Genomic DNA, 20,630 nt, shown 5'->3' with positions numbered 1-20,630 from the left:
TATGGATTATCTGAATTCAGTCTGCATAATAGAAAAGACACACTGGATTAATGCCAACTTCACTGCCCTCCATTTTTACCTCTCATACTGTCCCTCTCGGGACCTTCCTGTTCCACCCTAACCCTGCACCTCCCATCCTCACAACATTCACATTAGCAGAGGATAGAGAGAGAGAATCAGTTTCCAGAGCTCCATCGCCAGAATGGTCACTTACAACCATAAACCTGTTTTAAAGTTCTTGGCACAGACTCTGTTTACAAAACACACAAAACCTAAATTACGATCGATCGTGAGCTCTCAGGATCCTGTAGGGAGTCTGCAGAGTTATTTGGGAGGAGAGGGAAAACACCTGTGGCCTCATAGCTGCGCAAAGAGACACGTGACTATTTCCAAGGCTGGAGCCGCCCGTGTGCATCTCTGTCACCCCCCGGCTTTGCCTCAGCGTGTCTGCTTTGCCATCACGATGACTTTCTACTCTTCAGAAGCTTTACTGTAAAGGTTATAGACTAAAAGTCTGCAAACAGACAGTTCTCACAGGAAGTTGTGTCTGTCCTACGATGATGTAAAATGTTTTAAGTTAGGCATTATTATTTTTAAGTAGGTAATTATATAGTACGAAACATTGTCTTTCTGGCTTCTTTGAGGAAGTTGGTTGACTTGGCCACAGATGTTCCTGTTGTATTATAGGCCAACAGTTCGGAGAAGCTGTCGCACTGGGACTCCTGGGTGCAGTCTCTACCCGCTTTGCCTGCCCCTGTAGATATTCGAGGCTGTAACCTCTGCTCTAAGTGCAGAGTTTCAAAGTAAACGTAGAAAAGAACACACCTCATTGCTCCCAGGAATCGTCCATTCCCCGTCAAGTCAGCAGTCAGATGATGTCTATTACTCTGAATAATAATCCCATTTCGTTGCTTAGCTATATGAACACCCCACTGCAAGTCTCTAACAGACTTTAGAAATATCAGGTCACATCTTTAAGACTACCGCTATAGCCCCACAAGGTAATCAAAGGCATACATTCCATTTCCTCTCTCTTTCCAACTCTCATCAGTGAGAACAGAATGGCTATGCATAACAAATATTCACTTCCTCAAGTGAAGCTGTAGGCATCCTTACATCCCTACATAAGCCAAAAGAAGTCTTTTGAAGAACTCCTGAATTAAAAAAAAAAAAAATCTCCCAGCACTATAGTTCAGAGTTGAGTTCTCTTTCTTGCTAGTTAAAAAGGGCTTCGCCTTCCATTAAAACTATTAATAATTTATTCTTAAACAACAGCTTTAATATGGACATTAACGCCCATCACACCCTGTCCTGTCACCCTGGGACGTAGCTACTCTCCAAGGATAAGAAAGAGCAGATGACTTCATTCATTTTGCAACAAATGGAGAGGGGCAGGCTGCTTTTTTTTTTTTTTTCTTTAAATGCATGGGCTGGTAAATGTATATGTTTCCTTTTCTTCAAGTTCTAGCATCATTTTAATGTTAAAAGCAAAACTTTGGAACCTTAATTTAAAGCTTTGCACAAATTGCGTACGTAAGATATGACACATTTTTGTGTATGATTTTCTTATAGCTTTTTGTTTCTTTCTTTTCATTACCCTCCTGTTCCTGGTCCCTCATCATCCCCATTCCTTACCGCTTCCTCTTTATTCAGTGGTCGGTTCTGTGCCGGTGCAATGTCTTTGCCGAGGTTTAGAGCTCGATTGTGACGAGACCAATTTACGAGCCGTTCCATCAGTTTCTTCAAATGTGACTTTAATGTAAGTAGAAAAGAACGGCTTCATCTTGACAGCCAGAACAGCCCCTGTGAAACTGTACCATAATTCAGGTGTACTTGTCATTATTAATAATGCATTGTCACAAGATGATATCATTGTTCCTTGGTCAGTTATAATGATTGCTGATATTTATTTGCATTTATTACATGATAGATCTGACTCTAAACTATTCTATATGTTCACTTATTTAGTTAGTCCCTCATAACAATCTTATGAAGTATTTAGTATCGCCACATTTTATCTAAACAAAAGATGCAATCAAGTGTATGTGCTGGGTTTCCCTGGTGGCGCAGTGGTTGCGAGTCCGCCTGCCGATGTAGGGGACACGGGTTCGTGCCCCGCTCCGGGAAAATCCCACATGCCGCGGAGCGGCTGGGCCCGTGAGCCACGGCCGCCGAGCCTGTGCGTCCGGAGCCTGTGCTCCGCGACGGGAGAGACCACAACAGTGAGAGGCCTGTGTACCGCAAAAAAATAAAATAAAAATAAAAATACCTCTCAAATAAAATCTCTCTAAAATTTTTTAAATGATATTATGAATACAAGAGTGACATCATGAAGCAAAATGTTTCCTGAAAGCTAGTGTCAAAGTAAATAAAGTTTATAATTATTCATAATGTTGTTAAAAGTAAAGAAAAAACCTTTAAGTAAGCACCAAAATTTACATTTATTTCAGGTCACTCAAGTGGAACTTAATAAGAAAACTTCCTCCTGATGGCTTTAAGAAGTACCATGATCTTCAGAAGCTGTAAGGAAAATTTTAATTCTTAGTGTTGAATTGACTAACATTTTTTGGCCTATCTGTTTCTTCCCACTTCTGCAGAGACAAACACTGCACCACTGCTTAAGTCTAACCCCTCTTTGGGGAATTATTTAGCCATTAGCTGGAGACTACCAGGTAACACTTTTTTTCCTGAGTAATTCTAGAAGCTATCGTAGAAAAATCTCAGCTACCTATCCCTAAAGAATCCAGAGTACGTGTGCTATGAACCCTCCGACCACACTGCCCCCAAGTGAATATACTCAAGAGGTTTTACTCTCTGCATTTCAATGCCCATCTTACAGAACAATGTAATGACCCCTTACCAGAGCTGCCCTCAAGATTAGATAGAGAAGGGACTTCCCTGGTGGTCCAGTGGGTAAGGCTCCACGCTCCCAATGCAGGGGGCCCAGGTTCGATCCCTGGTCAGGGAACTAGATCCCACATGCTACAACTACAGATCCTGCACGTGGCAACGAAGATCCCCTGTGCTGCAACTAAGACCTGGCACAGCCAAATAAATAAATATTAAAAAATAAAAAAGATTAGATAGAGAAGAATTTTCTTCCATATGTTTGCAAATTCAATCTCTACCTAAGATAGAAAGTCCTTGTAGTTTGAAACCTCCAAGCATGTTTTTTAGGGACTTAATTCCATTTTCACATCTGCCTCATTGGTTGAGTTTTATCTGAAATGCTAGCTTCTCTTCAGTCTAAGTTTACCTACGTACTCACAGAATCTATGATGGCCCAGGGGATGGTTATCTGTTATTTAGGTCAACTTTGTGGCTAAATCATATTGTCATAGGCTTAAACTGTTGGGTTTAAATATTCTGTGCCTGAATCACGCTATCTAGAAGACGTCTCAGAATTCCCAGTTTCATTCTCACACCTACACTGGTTTGGGATTTGTTTTTACACTAGAGACCCCTAGTATATAGATATCATCTATCTGTACTTTTTCTTTAAGATAATAAAGATAGAGCAGAATCAGAAGAAAAATGTATCCACTTTGTTTGATGAAATGTTCTCAAAGCTCGGATTACCTGCAGAAAAATATTTCACATCAGAAAATTAAATTCTAATAAAAATGACTCTTCAGAACTGTATTCTAGACATTTATCAATCAAGTGAGAAGAGCTTTTCAAAATTAAACCTGATACACAAACTTCAAGAGGATATTTCCTTACTTTATTTTCTGATTTCTGGAGTAGGAAGAATTTTTCTGATCTCTAGCACCACCTTATGTCCACATGGTTTAAAAGGAGTCGGGGCTTCGACTCTAAGCATCAGGATTCAATAGTTTAGCAATTTTACACAGTGAACACTGAATTAATTCTTGAACGACCAATTTGTTCCAAGTAATAGATCAAAATAGCCTAATTACCAAAAAAGTTCTGATTGGTGATTGGCTCCACCTCCAGGCAATATAATCTGTTGCTTAACAGAAAATTACAGTACTTAGAAATAAATGAATAAATACTTGTCAAAGTTTTTCTGTTTATTAGTGAGAAAGATGCATCGCCTAGTAAATGACTGGACCACAGCATGTTCTGTGAGAGTGTTAGGTGTATAACAAACTTAACATTTTACAATCAAAGTTAGGTTTCTTGCATGCTGGAGAAACAGGGACTCTCCTTTAGTCAAAATTTCTAATTAACTGAGAGTTGGCCCACACTGGTTTGTCCCTTATCACTCCTAAAATCTGTGAAAATTATACATAAACTCAGCAAACCCTGAAGAACAATGGTGACCTGCATCAGTAGAAGATATAAGAGTTGAAGCCCTTACTTTTGCCCTTGTTCACAACCCGGGGCCAGTGTACGTAGATGTGCAGAGCTTAAATGTGTGTGTGGGATGCAACGGCCTGTGCTCCAGGTTCTGTCTCCTTTGACCTCCTGTTAACTCCAGACCCAACCTCCAGCATGACCTCAGTGAACTCCTCAGCCAGCATACTTCCTTGGCCTTCCAAGCTAATTTATCTTCTTCTAGACCTGATCCTTTTTTGCTGTTTGTTTTTTAATATGAAAACCAAGTGTCACTGTTTTTACTTCTTGTTCCTGGAAATTTTCTTTTAGCAAAAATTATACTTCTGGTTTCAGAAGTTTGGGGACTCTTCCAGGCTAAAAATAAGATACTAATATATGCTTCCCCTGAAACTTGTCCCACCCTCTACGTTCTGGAATGTTGTCGATCTTCTCGGTCCACCTGATTCTTTCTATTTCTGTTTTTCTCTTTTGTCATATATACTCTTGGTAAGTTTCCTCAAACAGTTTTTGGAGCGAAACTTAGGTGTCAAATTAATACAATTCAAGTTGACTTGCTTGGCCAGTTTGTGGTTTACATGAAATATGGTTTGGGGTCTTAACGACGTCACAGCCTTGTAGTTTTGCCAACACTGTGTTGAATACTGTCAAGTTTGTAGAATTATAGCAGAAAATGTTAAAAAGTTAAAAAGGCTTCTAGGCTTGTTTGATTAGTGAGTGCATTACCATACACTAAAACTGAAGTTTCACTCATTAAAAATTCAAACATTAAATTTTAGCTCTCGGCCTTCCCTGGTGGCGCAGTGGTTGAGAGTCCGCCTGCCGATGCAGGGGACGCGGGTTCGTGTCCCAGTCCGGGAAGATCCCACATGCCGCGGAGCGGCTGGGCCCGTGAGCCATGGCCGTTGAGCCTGCGCGTCCGGAGCCTGTGCTCCGCAACGGGAGAGGCCACGACAGTGAGAGGCCCGCGTACCGCAAAAAAAAAAAAATTTAGCTCTCGTGCGCCTACCTTTATAACTAGAAGTTCCCAATAAAAACTAGCCTAATCATATGTGAACTTAATCAAGAAACAAAATGACATGATACCCAGCTCTGCTAAATTATTTTGTTATGTTTACCTTTTTTAATTTTTAAGAATTTTTTGACATTTCCTCTTTCATTTTTTTTTTAACTTTTATTGACGTATAGTTGATTTACAATGTTGTGTTCGTTTCAGGTGTACAGCACAGTGATTCAGTTATACATATACGTATAAATATATGTATTCTTTTTCGACATTCTCTTCCATTATAGGTTATCACAAGATATTGTGGTAAAATACACACAACATAAAATGTACTGGCTTGACCCTTTAGTGTACGTTCAGAGGCCTTACATCCGCCCGCATCTTTGCAGGGCCGTCACCGTCAGCCATCCGCGGAACTCTTTTCGTCTTGCAAAACTGAAACTACATTTCCTTACGTTTTCCTTTTAATCATCATTTTCACAGGTGCCTGCAAAACAATAAGATTAGATCCGTATCCGTCTATGCTTTCCGAGGACTCCACAGTCTTACTAAACTGTGAGTACCAGCGCCCATTAGTCTGCCCTTCCGTGGTGGCCTGCCAGCCCGACCCATCCCACCCACCACGGCCCTCCCGCCCACGACAGTGCCCACGGGACATGCAGACAGTGGACGGTGAGCACAGCACTGGGGCCAAGGGCATGGGACCCTGAGTCACACAGGCTGCCGTCCCAGTCCTACCTCACCACTCGCTGGGTGTGTGAACTTGAGAACTTAATTTCCTTTCTAAGCATCGGCTCCCTCTACCGTAAAATGCAAACTACAACAGTACCTACCTCAGGATTGTTGTAAGGAACGAATGAGAAAATCCGTGGGAAGAGTTGGGCGCACCGTGCCGGGCACGTAGCAGGAACTCAATATACATAAGCCGTGGTGACGGGAATGAGGATTGAATGAACTTTATCAACATGAGAAAGTCTGGTGATGATTAAAATTTATGAAGGAAAAAACCCAAAGACTTCTCCAGTTACTCTTTTCCCACTAATTCTGCTTTTACAAATACATAAAGCACGATACGTTTAAAAGAACAAAGCTTTTTTTTAAATTATGGTAAAACATATATAACAAATTTGCCATTTTAATCCTTTTTAAGGGTCTCGTTCAGTGGCGTTCAGTACATTCACACTGTTGTGCAGCTGTCCATCTCCAGAACTGTTCACCTTCCCAACTAAGACTCCACACCCACTAAACACTAACTCCCCACGGCCCCTCCCAGGCCCCGGCACCCACCGTGGTACTTTCTGTCTCTATGAATCTGACTACTCTAGGGGACCTCACAGAAGTGGAATCAGGTAATATTTTCCCTTTAGTGTCAGGCCTTTTTCATCACGTCTTAAACTTAGCATAATGCCTCCAAGTTTCAGGCATGTTGTAACATATATTAGAATTTCCTCCCTGTTTAAGACTGAATAATAGTCCACTGTGTGTATATATATATAAAATACCACATTTTCTATATTCATTCCTGATGGATGGACATTTAGGTCGTTTCCACCTTTCGGCTATTGTGAATAATGCTGCTATGAACGTTGGTGTACAAATATTTGAGTCTTTGCATTCCATTCTTTTGGGTGTACGCCCAGAAGTGGAATTGCTGGGTCATACGGCAGGTCTACGTTTTGATTTTCTGAGGACCCACCATACTGTTTTCCACAGCATCTGCACCATTTTACCTTCTGGGATTTTGCTGTTGTTTTGTATTGTGTTGTTTTTAATAACAGCCATCCTTATGGGTGTGAAGTAGCATCTCATTGTGGTTAAGAGCTAAGCTTTTTAAAACAGTCTTTCTCAAAGTTCCATTCCATTTCAGCTGCGTTTTACCAGGCAGCTGAAACTTACCACCTAGAAGTTACTGAATGGAAATATAACCAAAAAATCACATTAATAAACAACTCCCTGTATTTTATTTCTGGCCCCTTGCCTTCTATCCTACCCCACCTTTTACTCCTTAACCCAAGAAACTCTTTCCGGTCAGATTCCTCACTGGCTGTACCAGAGTTTGGGGTTGAGTCAAGAAGGCCACCTAGGGCTTCCCCGGTGGCGCAGTGGTTGAGAGTCCGCCTGCCGATGCAGGGGACGCGGGTTCGTGCCCCGGTCCGGGAAGATCCCACATGCCGCGGAGCGGCTGGGCCCGTGAGCCATGGCCGCTGAGCCTGCGCGTCCGGAGCCTGTGCTCAGCAACGGGAGAGGCCACAGCAGTGACAGACCCGCGTACCACAAAAGAAAAAAAAAAAAAAAAAGAAGGCCACCTAATCATTTACTAGCAGAGAAGGTCACCGGAGACCCAAAGTCTCAACAGTAACCCCTGTGGCTGTGTCTACCCCTTTCCTGCTCTTTCGTGTGTTAGCAAATTACTCAAAGTCAATACTGGAGTCGTCCTCATCATGCTTCTGCCTACCTTTCTCTACAGCCTCTCACAAATCTATTCAAAACTTGCTGAACAGCGTCTGCTTGGTTTAATGTTCAATGGGTGTGCAGGAGGCTCTTGAAAGATGGCACAGACTGGAGAGTAACTTAAGTGTCTTCCATCTGCACCTTGGTTTTTTCCTGGCGCGAGAATATTGTCTGGCTGTTAAAGTGTCACACGGTTCTGGTCTTTCATGGGTAAACATCAGATACTGCTCTTCATTCATCCGTAGACACTCATTATCCCTCACAGTGTGCAAGGTCTTCAGCGAGACACCGTGGGGGGCATAGAAAGAGAAGTCAGACCTGCTACCTTCTAGCTCCTTATTGCAGTATTGCAGGTAGAACCCTGTGCTTCCACCGGGGAGAGGCACCCACACGCTCTCTGGAAGCTTCCAGTCTACGGTGGGGAAACAATGCCAACATATACACAACAACTAGAGAATGGCAAGGGTGTTTACTTAACTAAGACTTAAACCTATGTGGTTCAGACCACAACTGCTAAGATGATTCCCTAAAAGGAGTGATTATTTTGGGTCCAGAGCAGTGAAGGATGACTCTGGAAAATGAATAGGACGGGGCAAATCAGACAGCACAGGGCATGGGGGGTGGATCAAGTCCCTTTCTAGAGGATTTCTAGTGGCTCTTAAGGGAACCCGTGAGTGTTCAGGGCAACTGTTGAAGAGATTCTTAACATCTTCCTGTGCCCAACTGGGGCTCCAGGCTTGCAAGGGAAGGAAGTGGCTCTAATATGGGGCCTTATCCTTTGCTACCCCCAAGAAAAGTCAAATCTGATGGAGAAGGGGAGATTCCTGGAAGGACAGATTTTACAGGATGTCAGCTCTAAGAGCTGTCAGAGTAGCAAAAAGAGAAATCAGTGTGGTCCGTGTATCAGGGGAAGAGGAATTTGAACAAATGCTTGCATGAGAATCATAGGCAATGAGGAAAAAGAACAGGAAAGAAGTTGAAATGGGAGGTTGAACAGAGACCTCATTCTACTAATATGCACCTAGTGTTCCTGACATGCCTGGCTCAAATGTTCAACAGCCCAGTGAATTAGGTATTGGTGTTATGTCCGTTTTAGAGTTGGGGAAACTAAGGATTTCTGAAGTTGCTGTTTGTTTCAGGTCACACTATTAACAAGTAGTGAAGCCAGGAACCAAACTGTCTGACAGCAGATTCAGAGCAGTGAGTTGCTGCATTAGAGAAACTGAGACAAAAGTAAACACGCAAGACAATTTCTCTGCCATTTTAAGACAAAATGGAAGGAAAGGAATATTGCACACATTTGAGTCCAGTGCTTTTGCTACCATTGGCAACCTTAGGTATTTTGAGAGTCTCACCTCCACTTTACCAAACCAAAGGACAAAGTGAAGTGGAATTAGAGTTTTCCAAATATTTCCCTTGCTTTACCAGCTGCTGTTGGGCTGTGTGTGGTTGTGTGTGTGACCAAAAGTTTTCTTCAGAAAAAAAAAGAGAAAAGGCCACATAAAGACTCTAAGGCCGGGGCTTTCCTGGTGGTGCAGTAGTTAAGAATCTGCCAGCCAATTCAGGAGACACGGGTTCGAGCCCTGCTCCAGGAAGATCCCACTTGCTGCAGAGCAACTAAGCACGTGTGCCACAACTACTGAGCCCACGTGCCACAACTACTGAGCCCACCAGCCACAACTACTGAAGCCCGCATGCCTAAAGCCCATGCTCCTCAACAAGAGAAGCCACCGCAATGAGAAGCCCGCGCACTGCAACGAAGAGTAGCCCCCGCTCACTGCAACTAGAGAAAGCCTGCGCGCAGCAACGAAGACCCAACGCAGCCAAAAATATAAAATAAATAAATTTTTTTAAAAAATAAATAAGGCCTCTATAAAAGAAGAGAGGTGATTTTGAAAGTTGTTAAAAGCTGGTGTTTGCTTTTGGAAGAAAACAAAGAAATAAACACGTAAGAGATCAGCACAACAGAAGGAAGAGTTGGTTCACTCTGCATAAGAGTGAGAAGTAAAGTCGGGTCAAAGTACAATGGGTCTGACTCTCCAGCAAGGCATCCAGAGCAGGTCCATACCTGCCTCCAGGGGCATCTCCTGCATCCCCTCACAGCCTCTTTACCATGACCCCTCACCTTGTCACCGTCACACCTCTCACCTTTGCATAAGCCATTTCCTCTGCCTGGAATCACTCCCACCCATGCTTTGCTTTGTGAATGACACACCTCACCCAAGGCTCAGTTGAGAAGAGCCTTTCTTTTTCTTTTCTTTTTTTGTAATTAATTTTCATTGGAGTATAGTTGCTTTACAATGTTGTCTTAGTTTCTGCTGTACACCAAAGTGAATCAGCTGTACATATACATATAGCCCCTCTCTTTTGGATTTCCTTCCCATTTAGGTCACCACAGAGCATTGAGTAGAGTTCCCTGTGCTCTACAGTAGGTTCTCATTAGTTACCTATTTTATACACAGTATAATGTATATATGTCAATCCCAATCTCCCAGTTCATCCCACGCCCTCCTTTCCCCCTTGGTGTCCATACGTTTATTCTCTACATCCATGTCTCTATTTATGCTTTGCAAATAAGATAAGATGTGGCACATATATACAATGGAATATTACTCAGCCATAAAAAAGGAACAAAACTGAGTTGTCTGTAGTGAGGTGGATGGACCTAGAGACTGTCATACAGAGTGAAGTAAGGCAGAAAGAGAAAAACAAATATCGTATATTAACACATATATGTGGCATCTAGAAAAATGGCACAGATGAACCTATTTGCAGGGCAGGAATAGAGACCTCTTTCTTTAACACTCCCTGTCCCCTCTCCCCTCCAAGCTCTGCTTCCCCAGTCCCAGCAGAGGCCGACACCTCCTCCGCTGAAAAGTCAGAGGAACTGTATGTTCTTGTTCTTTTCCCTCTGCTGCTGCAATAACTACCTGCTCACATGCTGTCTTCTACTAGATGCAAAGCCCCTCGGAGAAAGCGATTCCACACCTAGCACAATGCCGCAGCGTAGGGGCTCAAAACAACTTGATGAACAAATGAATAGACAGAGGGAGTGAGGGATTGGCTGATGGTGGGTTGATTATTGGGAAATGAAAAACTAGACGTGAAAAGGTAAGTGATAGAGAACTTTCAGGGCTCCGAGGGCAGGGAAATGGCCTGATGAGAACAACATATAAGAAAATTTAAGATGGACAATTATTATTCTTCCTTTCCTTGTTATAAGATATCAAGAAGGTATCAAATTTACTGTAGTTATTTCTCTTTTTTCAGGTATCTCAGTCATAACAGAATAACCTTCTTGAAGCCGGGTGTTTTTGAAGATCTCCACAGACTAGAGTGGCTGTATGTTTAATTTATGTGGCATTTTATAGTACTAGCCTTTATGTTCGAAAAATATGTAAATGAACCCATTTTTTTCTTCTGGCTGGCAGGATAATTGAAGAGAATCATCTCAGTCGAATTTCCCCACTAACATTTTATGGACTAAATTCTCTTATTCTCCTGTAAGTACTAAAAATTTATGCAAATATTTCAACTGAAGGAAAAGGCATGAATAAAAATTGGGTTTAACAACATGACATTTAGAATTAAAACCCTAAAATGGAATTTTCAACTAAAAACCATCTCCTAGTCATATCCTATGAGGCTGTTTTGTAGTTGTAACAGTTTTATAAGATCTTCCATCTTCTAGAATGTCAGCCCATCAAAACTGAACACAGCCCCACTGCCATGCTTTATTGAAATATTCTTAAGCACACCGGTACTATCCTCTATTAATCTTGGTAAAGAAAAATACGTTTGTTTAAAATCACCTCCTTTTCAGTACCCACTACTGAAGGGCACAGGACTTTTCTTCAGTTGCTAATGTTACTGCTTCCTCCATATGATGGCTACCGTTTGTCCAATTTTATTACTGACAAGCACTTAAATATATCAAGACTTACAGAAAATAATTTGAGTGAGAAGACAACGAACTTAGTAGATGTTCATGACTTCATAAGAATAATGATAAAACCACGTTTTGACTTCAGTTGAGAAAAGAAACAGAGAAATCAGACTCCTTTTTGTTTCTCTTTTTCAGAGCACTGATGAATAACATCCTTACCCGCTTGCCTGACAAACCTCTTTGTCAGCACATGCCCAGGCTGCACTGGCTGTAAGTTGCTGTATCTCCTCTTTTTAAAAATGTTTATTGAAGTATAGTAGTTGACTTACACTGTTGTGTTACTTTCAGGTGTACAACAAAGTGATTCACTTATACATATACATACATCCACTCTTTTTTAGATTCTTTTCCCATATAGGTCATGACAGAGTATTGAGTAGAGTTCTCTGTGCTATACAGTAAGTCCTTATTAGTTATCTATTTCATATACAGTAGTGTGTATATGTCAATCCCAAACTCTTAATTTATCCCTCCCCCCGCTTTCCCCTTTGGTAACCATAGTTTGTTTTCTATGTCTGTGAGTCTCTTTCTGTTCTGTAAATAAGTTCATTGGTATCATTTTTATAGATTCCACATATAAGTGATATCATATGGTATTTGTTGCTTTCTGACTTACTTCATTTAGTGTGATAATCTCCAGCTTCATCCATGTTGCTGCAACTGGTGTTATTTCATTCTTTTTATGGCTGAGTAATATTCCATTGTATAGAGGTACCACATCTTCTTTATCCATTCCTCTGTTGATAGATATTTAGGTTGCTTCCATGTCTTGACTACTGTAAATAGTGCTGCTATGAACATAAGGGGTGCATGTATATTTTCAAATTAGAGCTTTCTCCAGATACATGCCCAGGAGTGGGATTGCTGGATCATATGGTAGCTCTATTTTTAGTTTTTTAAGGAACCTCCCTACTCTTCTCCATAGTGACTGCACCAATTTACATTCCCACCAACAGTGTAGGAGGGTTCTCTCTATCTCTTCTTACAGAAGACAACTAACTTGTCTGGTTTTGCCTAGTTCATTTCAGATGTCAGGTTTTTTCAAATGGTAGTTGTTAATATTTTTAGCATGATTTTCTTATTAAACATCCCTATTATCTAAACTAACTCCTCTAAACTCTTATCAAAATAAAACATCTCCAAAACACAAGACATACTTTGGAGGCAGGAAGAAGGAAGACAGAAGGAATGTTATGATATCTATGTAACATCACCCCTTCCCCCCTGTCAATCTGTTCACCTGTTCATTTGGTACAGAAAGACTAAGCCACTTTAGTTTCATTGCTAAATTCTGTGTAATAAGACTATGATACTTAGGCTTTATTTTTGAAGTCTCATCACAACAGAATATGTTCCACAGAGTTTTTCACACAGTAGTTTTGTTTGTGGTAATTAGCATCACTCTACCTATGCAGAACTCATTTACCCAGTAAATGTGTCTATTTAAAATACAGGCAAAAATGAAGAAATAAATCCAAAATATTTCTTTAAATGTTCAGTCAATAACCTGCATATACTCTATATATGAAAATCCCCTCTGTCTTTTATTTGTAGGGAATTCCCAAAAGTTTGGTCAAAACACACTAGTTTGGAACCATCTAGGGGAAGAGAAACATCCCCCAAATCATTAGTAAGTCCAGAGGGCATCTTGATATGACAGTGTAGTACCCTCAGTAATGACGAACTAAGTCATCAAGGAAAGGGCAAATTAAGTGCGATATTCTTTGTGGTGATTAAATTTGGGCTCAAAAGAATTCACTAATGGTAATTACATGCTCAGTGATCCAAACTTAGTAATGAAGTAAAACTGATTAATATTTATATGAGTAAATTAAAAATTCATGCATTGAGACCAGAAGTAAATGTGGGAGATTTTATGCCCATACAATAAGAAATCTTTCCTTTGTTTTTAAAAAGGTAGCCAAATGTATATTTCAGATAAAAATAAAAAATGATTAGGATTTATAACTAAAGACGTGGACTTTTTAAATTTTTGTTACCAAAATTATAATCTTTAAGTTTTAGCTATCCAAAACAACTCACTCCACATGCATCCCTGAGAGTGAATGTTGTCCCAATTTTAATGCTAGTAATAATTTTTGCTTTGTAAGTATTCATTTTTTAAAATTAATTGCAATATCTTTACCTTGTGCGTGAACTGTCATTTAGCAAAGTACAAACTAGAAAATCTGTTGGATGTGTCGGCAAACATTTGTTTAACTATGGTTAAGTAGAAAAATAGAAATAAAACAAAAAGAGATATGACAGCCCAGGAGAATATATTTGCAAGATATACAACAGACAACAGATTAAAACTTTTAATATAGTTCTTTCAAAGCAATAAAAAAACTATAAACACCACACTAAAAGATGTGATATTCAAAAAGGAAGGAATATAACTAATAAATAAGCATATGAACAGATGGGGCAATAGCCAAAGATGAGCTAAAGAGCAAGAGGGTAAAGTAAACTTTTATCCGGGGATGAGACAAAGCAAGTTTATATATAGGCAGAAGAAGCTAATGTAAAGGATTTGTAAACGTGGAAAACAGTGAGGATACATTATGGAGCAAGGTCCTGGAAGCCGTGGAAAGGATGGACAAATAAGATGGAATACACACACAGGTGCAATAAAGATGAATGCACCTGCCCTGCTCCAATCGACACGGCACAATTTCAAGATCATAATATGAAGTATAAAGAAAAAGTCACGGAAGGATACATATTATATATGACAATTCCATTCCAACAATGCTGTGCTGAAGCTGTAGACAGCCTCAAGACAATATTGCTCCCACTCTACCAATGAGGAAGAACTTTACAATCTACACAGTCTTAATTTTCTCCAGCCTGTCAGTCATAAGGCAAGCAGGGAAACAATTCTAAGGAGTGACCAAGAGAGACGGGACATATACGGTATTTCACCTTTGGCAGAGCACAAGATGAAGCGTTGACCCTCATAGAGCAGGTACAAAGAAAACTGCTAAAATTTTAATAAACCTGTAAAGGTTAAGTGTGGGCTAGTGTAACCCTTTGGAATACTGGGAACCCCACACTCAAGGGAGTCAGCTATTCCTAACCGGCTCTTTTTCTCTGGCCTCCACCAGCTCATGGAAAAAGCTGGGAGTAATTAAGGAAACCAGACAGAGTCTTCTTTGGTGGCATGCAGGCACAAACCCCACCTTCTCCCCTAGACTCTTCCCTCTTAGGAAGGAAAAGCTTTACACCATGGGGAGAGGGACAGAAAATCTTCCTGCAGCCAGGGACTGTGCATAGATCCACTGCTTCCAAAGGAGCGGTAGCAGCCAAAGCTCTCTACTCCAGCAACAGGGGCAAACAAACCTCTCCAGCCCAGGATCCTGCACTGTTGCCAAGTGGGTTGGGGCTTCTGGGGCATGTGGGACAACCATGCTGAGAAAGCCCCATCCCAGAAAGAGCAAGAGAAACAATTCTTATCAAATTATAAAGCAATCAACAGAACTAGGCCCAGAGATAACTCAGATGTTACAACTACGAAACAAGGGAATTAAAATACTTATGATTAATCAGTTAAATGATTAATCATAAGTATTTGGGAAATACAAATGGGAAAGGTGGGCAAAACATGCACACATGGAAAATGTCTGCAAAGAGATGGAAGCTTTAAAGAGAATCAGAGAATTACTTCAACAGGCTGAACACAGCTAACAAAAGAATCAATGACCTTGAAGACAGGTCAATAGAAAGCTTTCATTTGAATCAAAATGAGAACGGAGCATAAAACAAAGATAGAACAGAGAATCCAAAAGTTACAGGATAATATAAAAGTGTCTCAAAATGCGTTAAAGTGGTCACAGCAAAAGAAGAGAAGGACAATAGGACAGAAGATGTTACCAAAAATCTTGAGTCTGCTCACCAGACGCACAGCAAAGCCAATCTACTGGCACCAGATTGTGGTGAAGAAAAGTACAGCATTTATTGCAGGTGCCGAGCAAGGAGAATGGGCAGCTCATGCTCAAAAGACCCAAATTCCCTGATGGTTTTCAGGGAAGGGTTTTTAAAGGCAGGGTGAGGGAGGGGACTGCAGGGTGTGTGATCAGCTTGTGCACAACTCTCTGATTGGTTGGTGGTGAGGTAACAGGGTGATGTTACGGGAATCTCAATCATCAACCTTCTGGTTCCAACCAGCCTGGGGTCTACGTGCTGGTGATCAGCATGCTGTTAACTTCCTCCACCTGGTGAGGGTTTTAGTGTCTGCAAAACAACTCAAGGATATGGCTCAGGGTATTATCTATTGCCCTTGAGGAGGAACTAAAGGACCTTGAATTTGTTTTATGGCTAAACTATTAGTATTTTGTCTTGCTTGACTATTTTCCTTTGTTTCACCATTTTCTCACTTCTCTGATTAAATCTGCTCTTTGGAACTCAGAGAAGGCCTAAGAGGCTAAAGCTTTTCTACAAACAAGAGGTGGGGGACATAGGGTCCTGCTCATTTTTCAAAGAAATATCTGAAGAGATAATGACCAAGAATTTTCTAAAATGATGTAATACAAAAAACCAAAAAAAAATCTAAGAAACTCAGAAAAGAAAACAAGCAGAAGTAGAAAAGAAAAAAAAAAAAACTGGACAAATCATAGTCAAACTGCTGAAAACCAAAGATAAAGAAAAGCAAAGAAAAAAGCTTGAGACAACCAGAGAAAACAGAGATATTCAAGCTGTAAAACGAAGATAAGAAATGCAGCACTAATTCTTTTTAAAAGATGGAGGGGCTGTGTTAACACTGGAAAAAAATAGCCTTCTGAACAAAGACTATCACCAGGGATAAAGAGAAATATCACAGAATGATACAGGGCTCAATATGGCAAGAGCCACAGTAATCTTAACTGAGTAAGCAGTTTCAAAGGAATAAAGTGAAACCATAACACTATAAAGAAAAATAGCCTGGCGTCAAGAGATGTCATTTAAAACTAAGAAATCTACCAATATGTGGCTATTTGATATTCCTAAGGTGAATATTAATAAATAGCATATAATTGATCAAAATCCTATGGTGAGAGAGAGAGAGGAAAGAAAAGGCAGGAAGACAATACATACTCATTCCATCATTTCTTATAATAGGAAATTGATAAGTGTTATTGTTATTCTCTAAGAAAGAGAAGATACGATGTATTGGGTAAAGTTGTAGTTATAAAGGTTACCAATAGAATATACAAGCCTTTTTCAATGTTAGAATAAATAAAATTTTTAAGCCATTTGTTGAAAGATTTTTTAATCTATAAAACCATATAATAATATTTTTAAATAGCAGACTAAGGTAAGATACATTAGTCAGATCAATAAACATAAGTGGGCTAAAATTACCTACTAAAAAGAGAAACAGATTTTCAAGTTGGATCACAGAGCAAAATCTAACTCAGTACTATGTACAAAAAAGGCCAGCTGTAACTAAGTGATTAAGAAAGATTAAAAATAAAAGACTGCTCAAAAGTATGCCATGTAAATGCAAACCAAAGAAAGTAGGCATCATTTTTTATCTAAGTAGGTAGAAGTTCGGCCAATTTGCATTAAGCAGTACAAAGAAGGACATTTAAATGCTATAGTGTGCAATTTCCAATACAAGATATTATATTAGGAGTATATATATGCACCAAATAGATTCATATAACAACCAAAACAAAAGAAAAATAGACATACATAAGCGGTAAGAAATAATAATCCACCTCTTTCAGTCCATGAAAGATCAAGGAAAACCAAAAAAAGGATATGGAGAACTAAATAACATAGTTAACGAGTTAACTCTAACTGGTACATATCAAAGTGCAAAGTCCCTTCTCGATAACAGAACAGATTTATTTGGGGCGGCAAAGTGCCCAGCTAAAATACTACATTCCCAGACTTCCCCACGTCTAGACAGAGCCACGTGGCCGAGCCCTAATTAATAAGGAGGAAGATGTATAGTGTGGAACTTCTGGGCAACCTCCTTAAAGAGAAACAGGAAGAACCTCCCTTTCTTTCCTTATCCAGAAAAGATGGATATGATGGCTCAAGCTTTAGCAACATCTTGGAACACAAAGACAAGGACCTGTGGACAGTGGATATGAAAGACCTTAGGTTTCTAACAACTTAGTAAAATTACCAGACTAGCCTTGGACTACCCAACCCTAGATTTTTTTTTAAATCCTTGTATAGTTATGCTGTTATAGTTGGGTCTCTGTTCTATGTACCTGTGCTTAATCTTAATAGATATAAACTGAAAGTGAAGAACGCCCAAAACACATTCACCAGAATTGACCATGTATTTTAGGACATACACGTTCACAAACAAAACTCAGAAAACGCGGGATTAGCCTAAAGCAGAAGGAGGGTCATCGCATCCTGGGTGTAGGAGACCAGGTGCACATACAGGTAAATCACGGATGTCGGGCAGAAAGGCGAAGGCTTTCCCCTCCTTCATCACCTCAATTTTCTCTGTGAGATAGGAGCCAGAAAAGTACGGGAGGAAGTAGAGGGAGAGGAGATTTGCGTGTTTACAAAAAGCCCCTAGGGGATGAGAGAGGGAATTGAGAGGGCAAGATTCTTGGTGTTTTTGTTTTCTGTTATTGTTCTTCAGATCCAAGAACGAAATTTTCATTTTCAGCCAGTTCTGCCATGTATAGAGGGAAACATAAAGTGGTTATATTCAGAGGATCATTAAGTTGGAAAAGTGATCCAGGCATTAAGTAAGCAAAACACCCCCTCAGGTCCATTAGAACTTGGAGCCCTGGCACGAGGAGCAGATTTGTATGCCATACCCCTGCACATCAAGAACTAAAACCTCTAATTTTAGGAAGAAAGCCACGGCAAATTCACAAATAAAGATTAAAATAAACTCAACATTGAATTTAACAATTTAATCAAAAGTCCCTAGTTTATGCCTCTTACTGACTTTTACAAATAGTAAATTAATATTAACATAAATAGTTTTGCTACCTTAATAGAAAAAAAAAGTTACAGGTGTTACTAACAAGAAACTAACATCAAGAAATGTTGTGAGGCTTAGGAGAACGTCACCCCCTGGTGGTAGATTCCTGGTAACAACAACAAAATAGGAAAAGGAAATAGAACAGTCTGTGTCAATGATAACCTTCGTTATGGAAGGCCAAAGCCTTGGCCAAGGCTAATGATCAAAAGAAGATAGTACAAGTGCTTTATTTCCAGTTTAATAGAATAATAGAAGTTTTTCTTTAGAAGGGTGATCTAGAATCAAGATTTAAGATTTTAACACAACATTCCATATGTACAGAGATCCTGTCTACAAAAACCTTGTTATGGTATATGCCCTTCTTAGATCACTATAGTAAGAAGAAGCTTATTCTCTGGACACCATGGACTGTGAGCTTAAATTTGACATGTTTTGTGTCCTTCAACGAGTAAATCTGATTTTGCAGTCTGATGCAACAGAGAAAAGCCCTAAGCCTGACTTCAAATATTTCTCTCTTCTTTGCTCTTCTCTGTGGTCAATACACCCTTTTAGTCCATTGACTTGATTTCTAGAACGCTTACATGCTGGCCTTCCAGAGCTTCCAGACAGACTGATTTGTCCGCAGCCATTTTTACTGCAGTGCCACAATAAAACTGACTGTCCCAGATACAGCCTCTCCCGCAGAAAAGATAGACACGTCCATTAATGTCACTCGTGTTTCCCGCATAGATTTTAGTAGCCGTGTCAGACTTCAGCTCATATATTTTAGTGGCAATTGTTCCTGAATGGCTTTACGTGGTATGGTGACTGGTAAGCTAAGTGCTGGGGTAAAACGAGTAGATCTAAGAGCCAGCATCTGCTTCTGAAAGTGTATCCCTGAGCTCGGCTAACTCTGTTCTATGAACTTCCACCATAAACCCTACGACAAGATAAAAGACAGGCAATAGAAGAACGCTTTCATGAAAACCAGGAAGCAGAGACAATTAAACAGCAAGGGAGCTCAAGTCAGGTCTGCAAGCAGCGCCCTGAGTCGGGAGTGGAGAGCCAAGGGCAGCTGTGGGTCTCCCTCTGCACTGGCCTGTGTGGCCATATAATAAAGTAAGAAAGCGTGTTCTCAGGGGTAAAAGGCTATGGAGAATTTTTTCTGGGAGTGTCTAGGCAAGGGAGGTAGAGGTTAAACACTGCTTTGCGGTAGCATCTTCTGCAGCAATAGTAGAATCTTCTGTGGGCTGTAGCAGATAGAGTCACGCCACTCAGAGAAATGCCAGTGGTACCTCTGGATGGGTGTTCAATGCGGATCACTACGTGCTTTCTGTTTATATAGCTGGTAGTTACCACAACAAAAGCTGTCCATGTACCTTTTTTCATTCTCTTCACATTCCTTACGATACATATGTACCCATACGAACACCTCATACCTACGCAACTCAAAACATTTTTACTATTAACACAGAAAAACAGAAACATTATATATAAATATATCATTTCGGCTATTATGTAAGTGGCTACACTTACATTATGTGAGAATCCCTATAAAATCAGCAGTATGTGGGAAAAGAATATTTTACTAGAAAACAAATCATTCTTAACCGACTTTTGTGTGTGATTAAAATTTAGCTTTATCATTTTTTATTTTTATATTTCAGGGACTTTGAAGGCAACCACATCCATAATTTAAGGAATTTGACTTTTATTTCCTGCAGTAATTTAACTGTTTTGTAAGTAACGTTTTGTCCTTTTGAAGTATCGTTTTATCTCTTTACAAATAAAATGAATCATTTATGCGAACAGAATCTAGCATAAACATGCATAGTAATTACAGCAAATGTTCCCCCTCAACTTGAAGTTTTTTGAAAAGGAAGCACGTTGGCAAAATTACTGAAGTTCAAACCAGGCATAACCACAGATTCACAACATGCGTGGGTCATCACAATGGTACTATCTTACGTGAGACCTGCTTTTCTCAACCTTACAAGCAAGACCCAATT

At 40.1% G+C, this 20,630-nt stretch overlaps 1 protein-coding gene across 2 annotated transcripts in view; it reads left to right on the top strand.

Moving 5' to 3' along the window:
• Window positions 1-20,630, top strand: part of RXFP1 (relaxin family peptide receptor 1) — a 96,145-nt gene that overhangs the window by 55,210 nt on the left and 20,305 nt on the right. For both annotated transcript variants that reach the window (XM_073805615.1, XM_019926350.3), the window contains 7 exons: window positions 1,654-1,759; window positions 2,451-2,522; window positions 5,789-5,860; window positions 11,027-11,098; window positions 11,188-11,259; window positions 11,838-11,912; window positions 20,289-20,360. In XM_073805615.1, the coding sequence (XP_073661716.1) occupies window positions 1,654-1,759; window positions 2,451-2,522; window positions 5,789-5,860; window positions 11,027-11,098; window positions 11,188-11,259; window positions 11,838-11,912; window positions 20,289-20,360 (541 nt within the window). The remainder of the gene's footprint in view (window positions 1-1,653; window positions 1,760-2,450; window positions 2,523-5,788; window positions 5,861-11,026; window positions 11,099-11,187; window positions 11,260-11,837; window positions 11,913-20,288; window positions 20,361-20,630) is intronic.

The sequence above is a fragment of the Tursiops truncatus genome, chromosome 5 (assembly GCF_011762595.2).
Source record: "Tursiops truncatus isolate mTurTru1 chromosome 5, mTurTru1.mat.Y, whole genome shotgun sequence".
In the NCBI taxonomy this organism is placed as follows: Eukaryota; Metazoa; Chordata; class Mammalia; order Artiodactyla; family Delphinidae; genus Tursiops; species Tursiops truncatus.
This window is presented reverse-complemented; position numbering and strand designations above follow the sequence as displayed.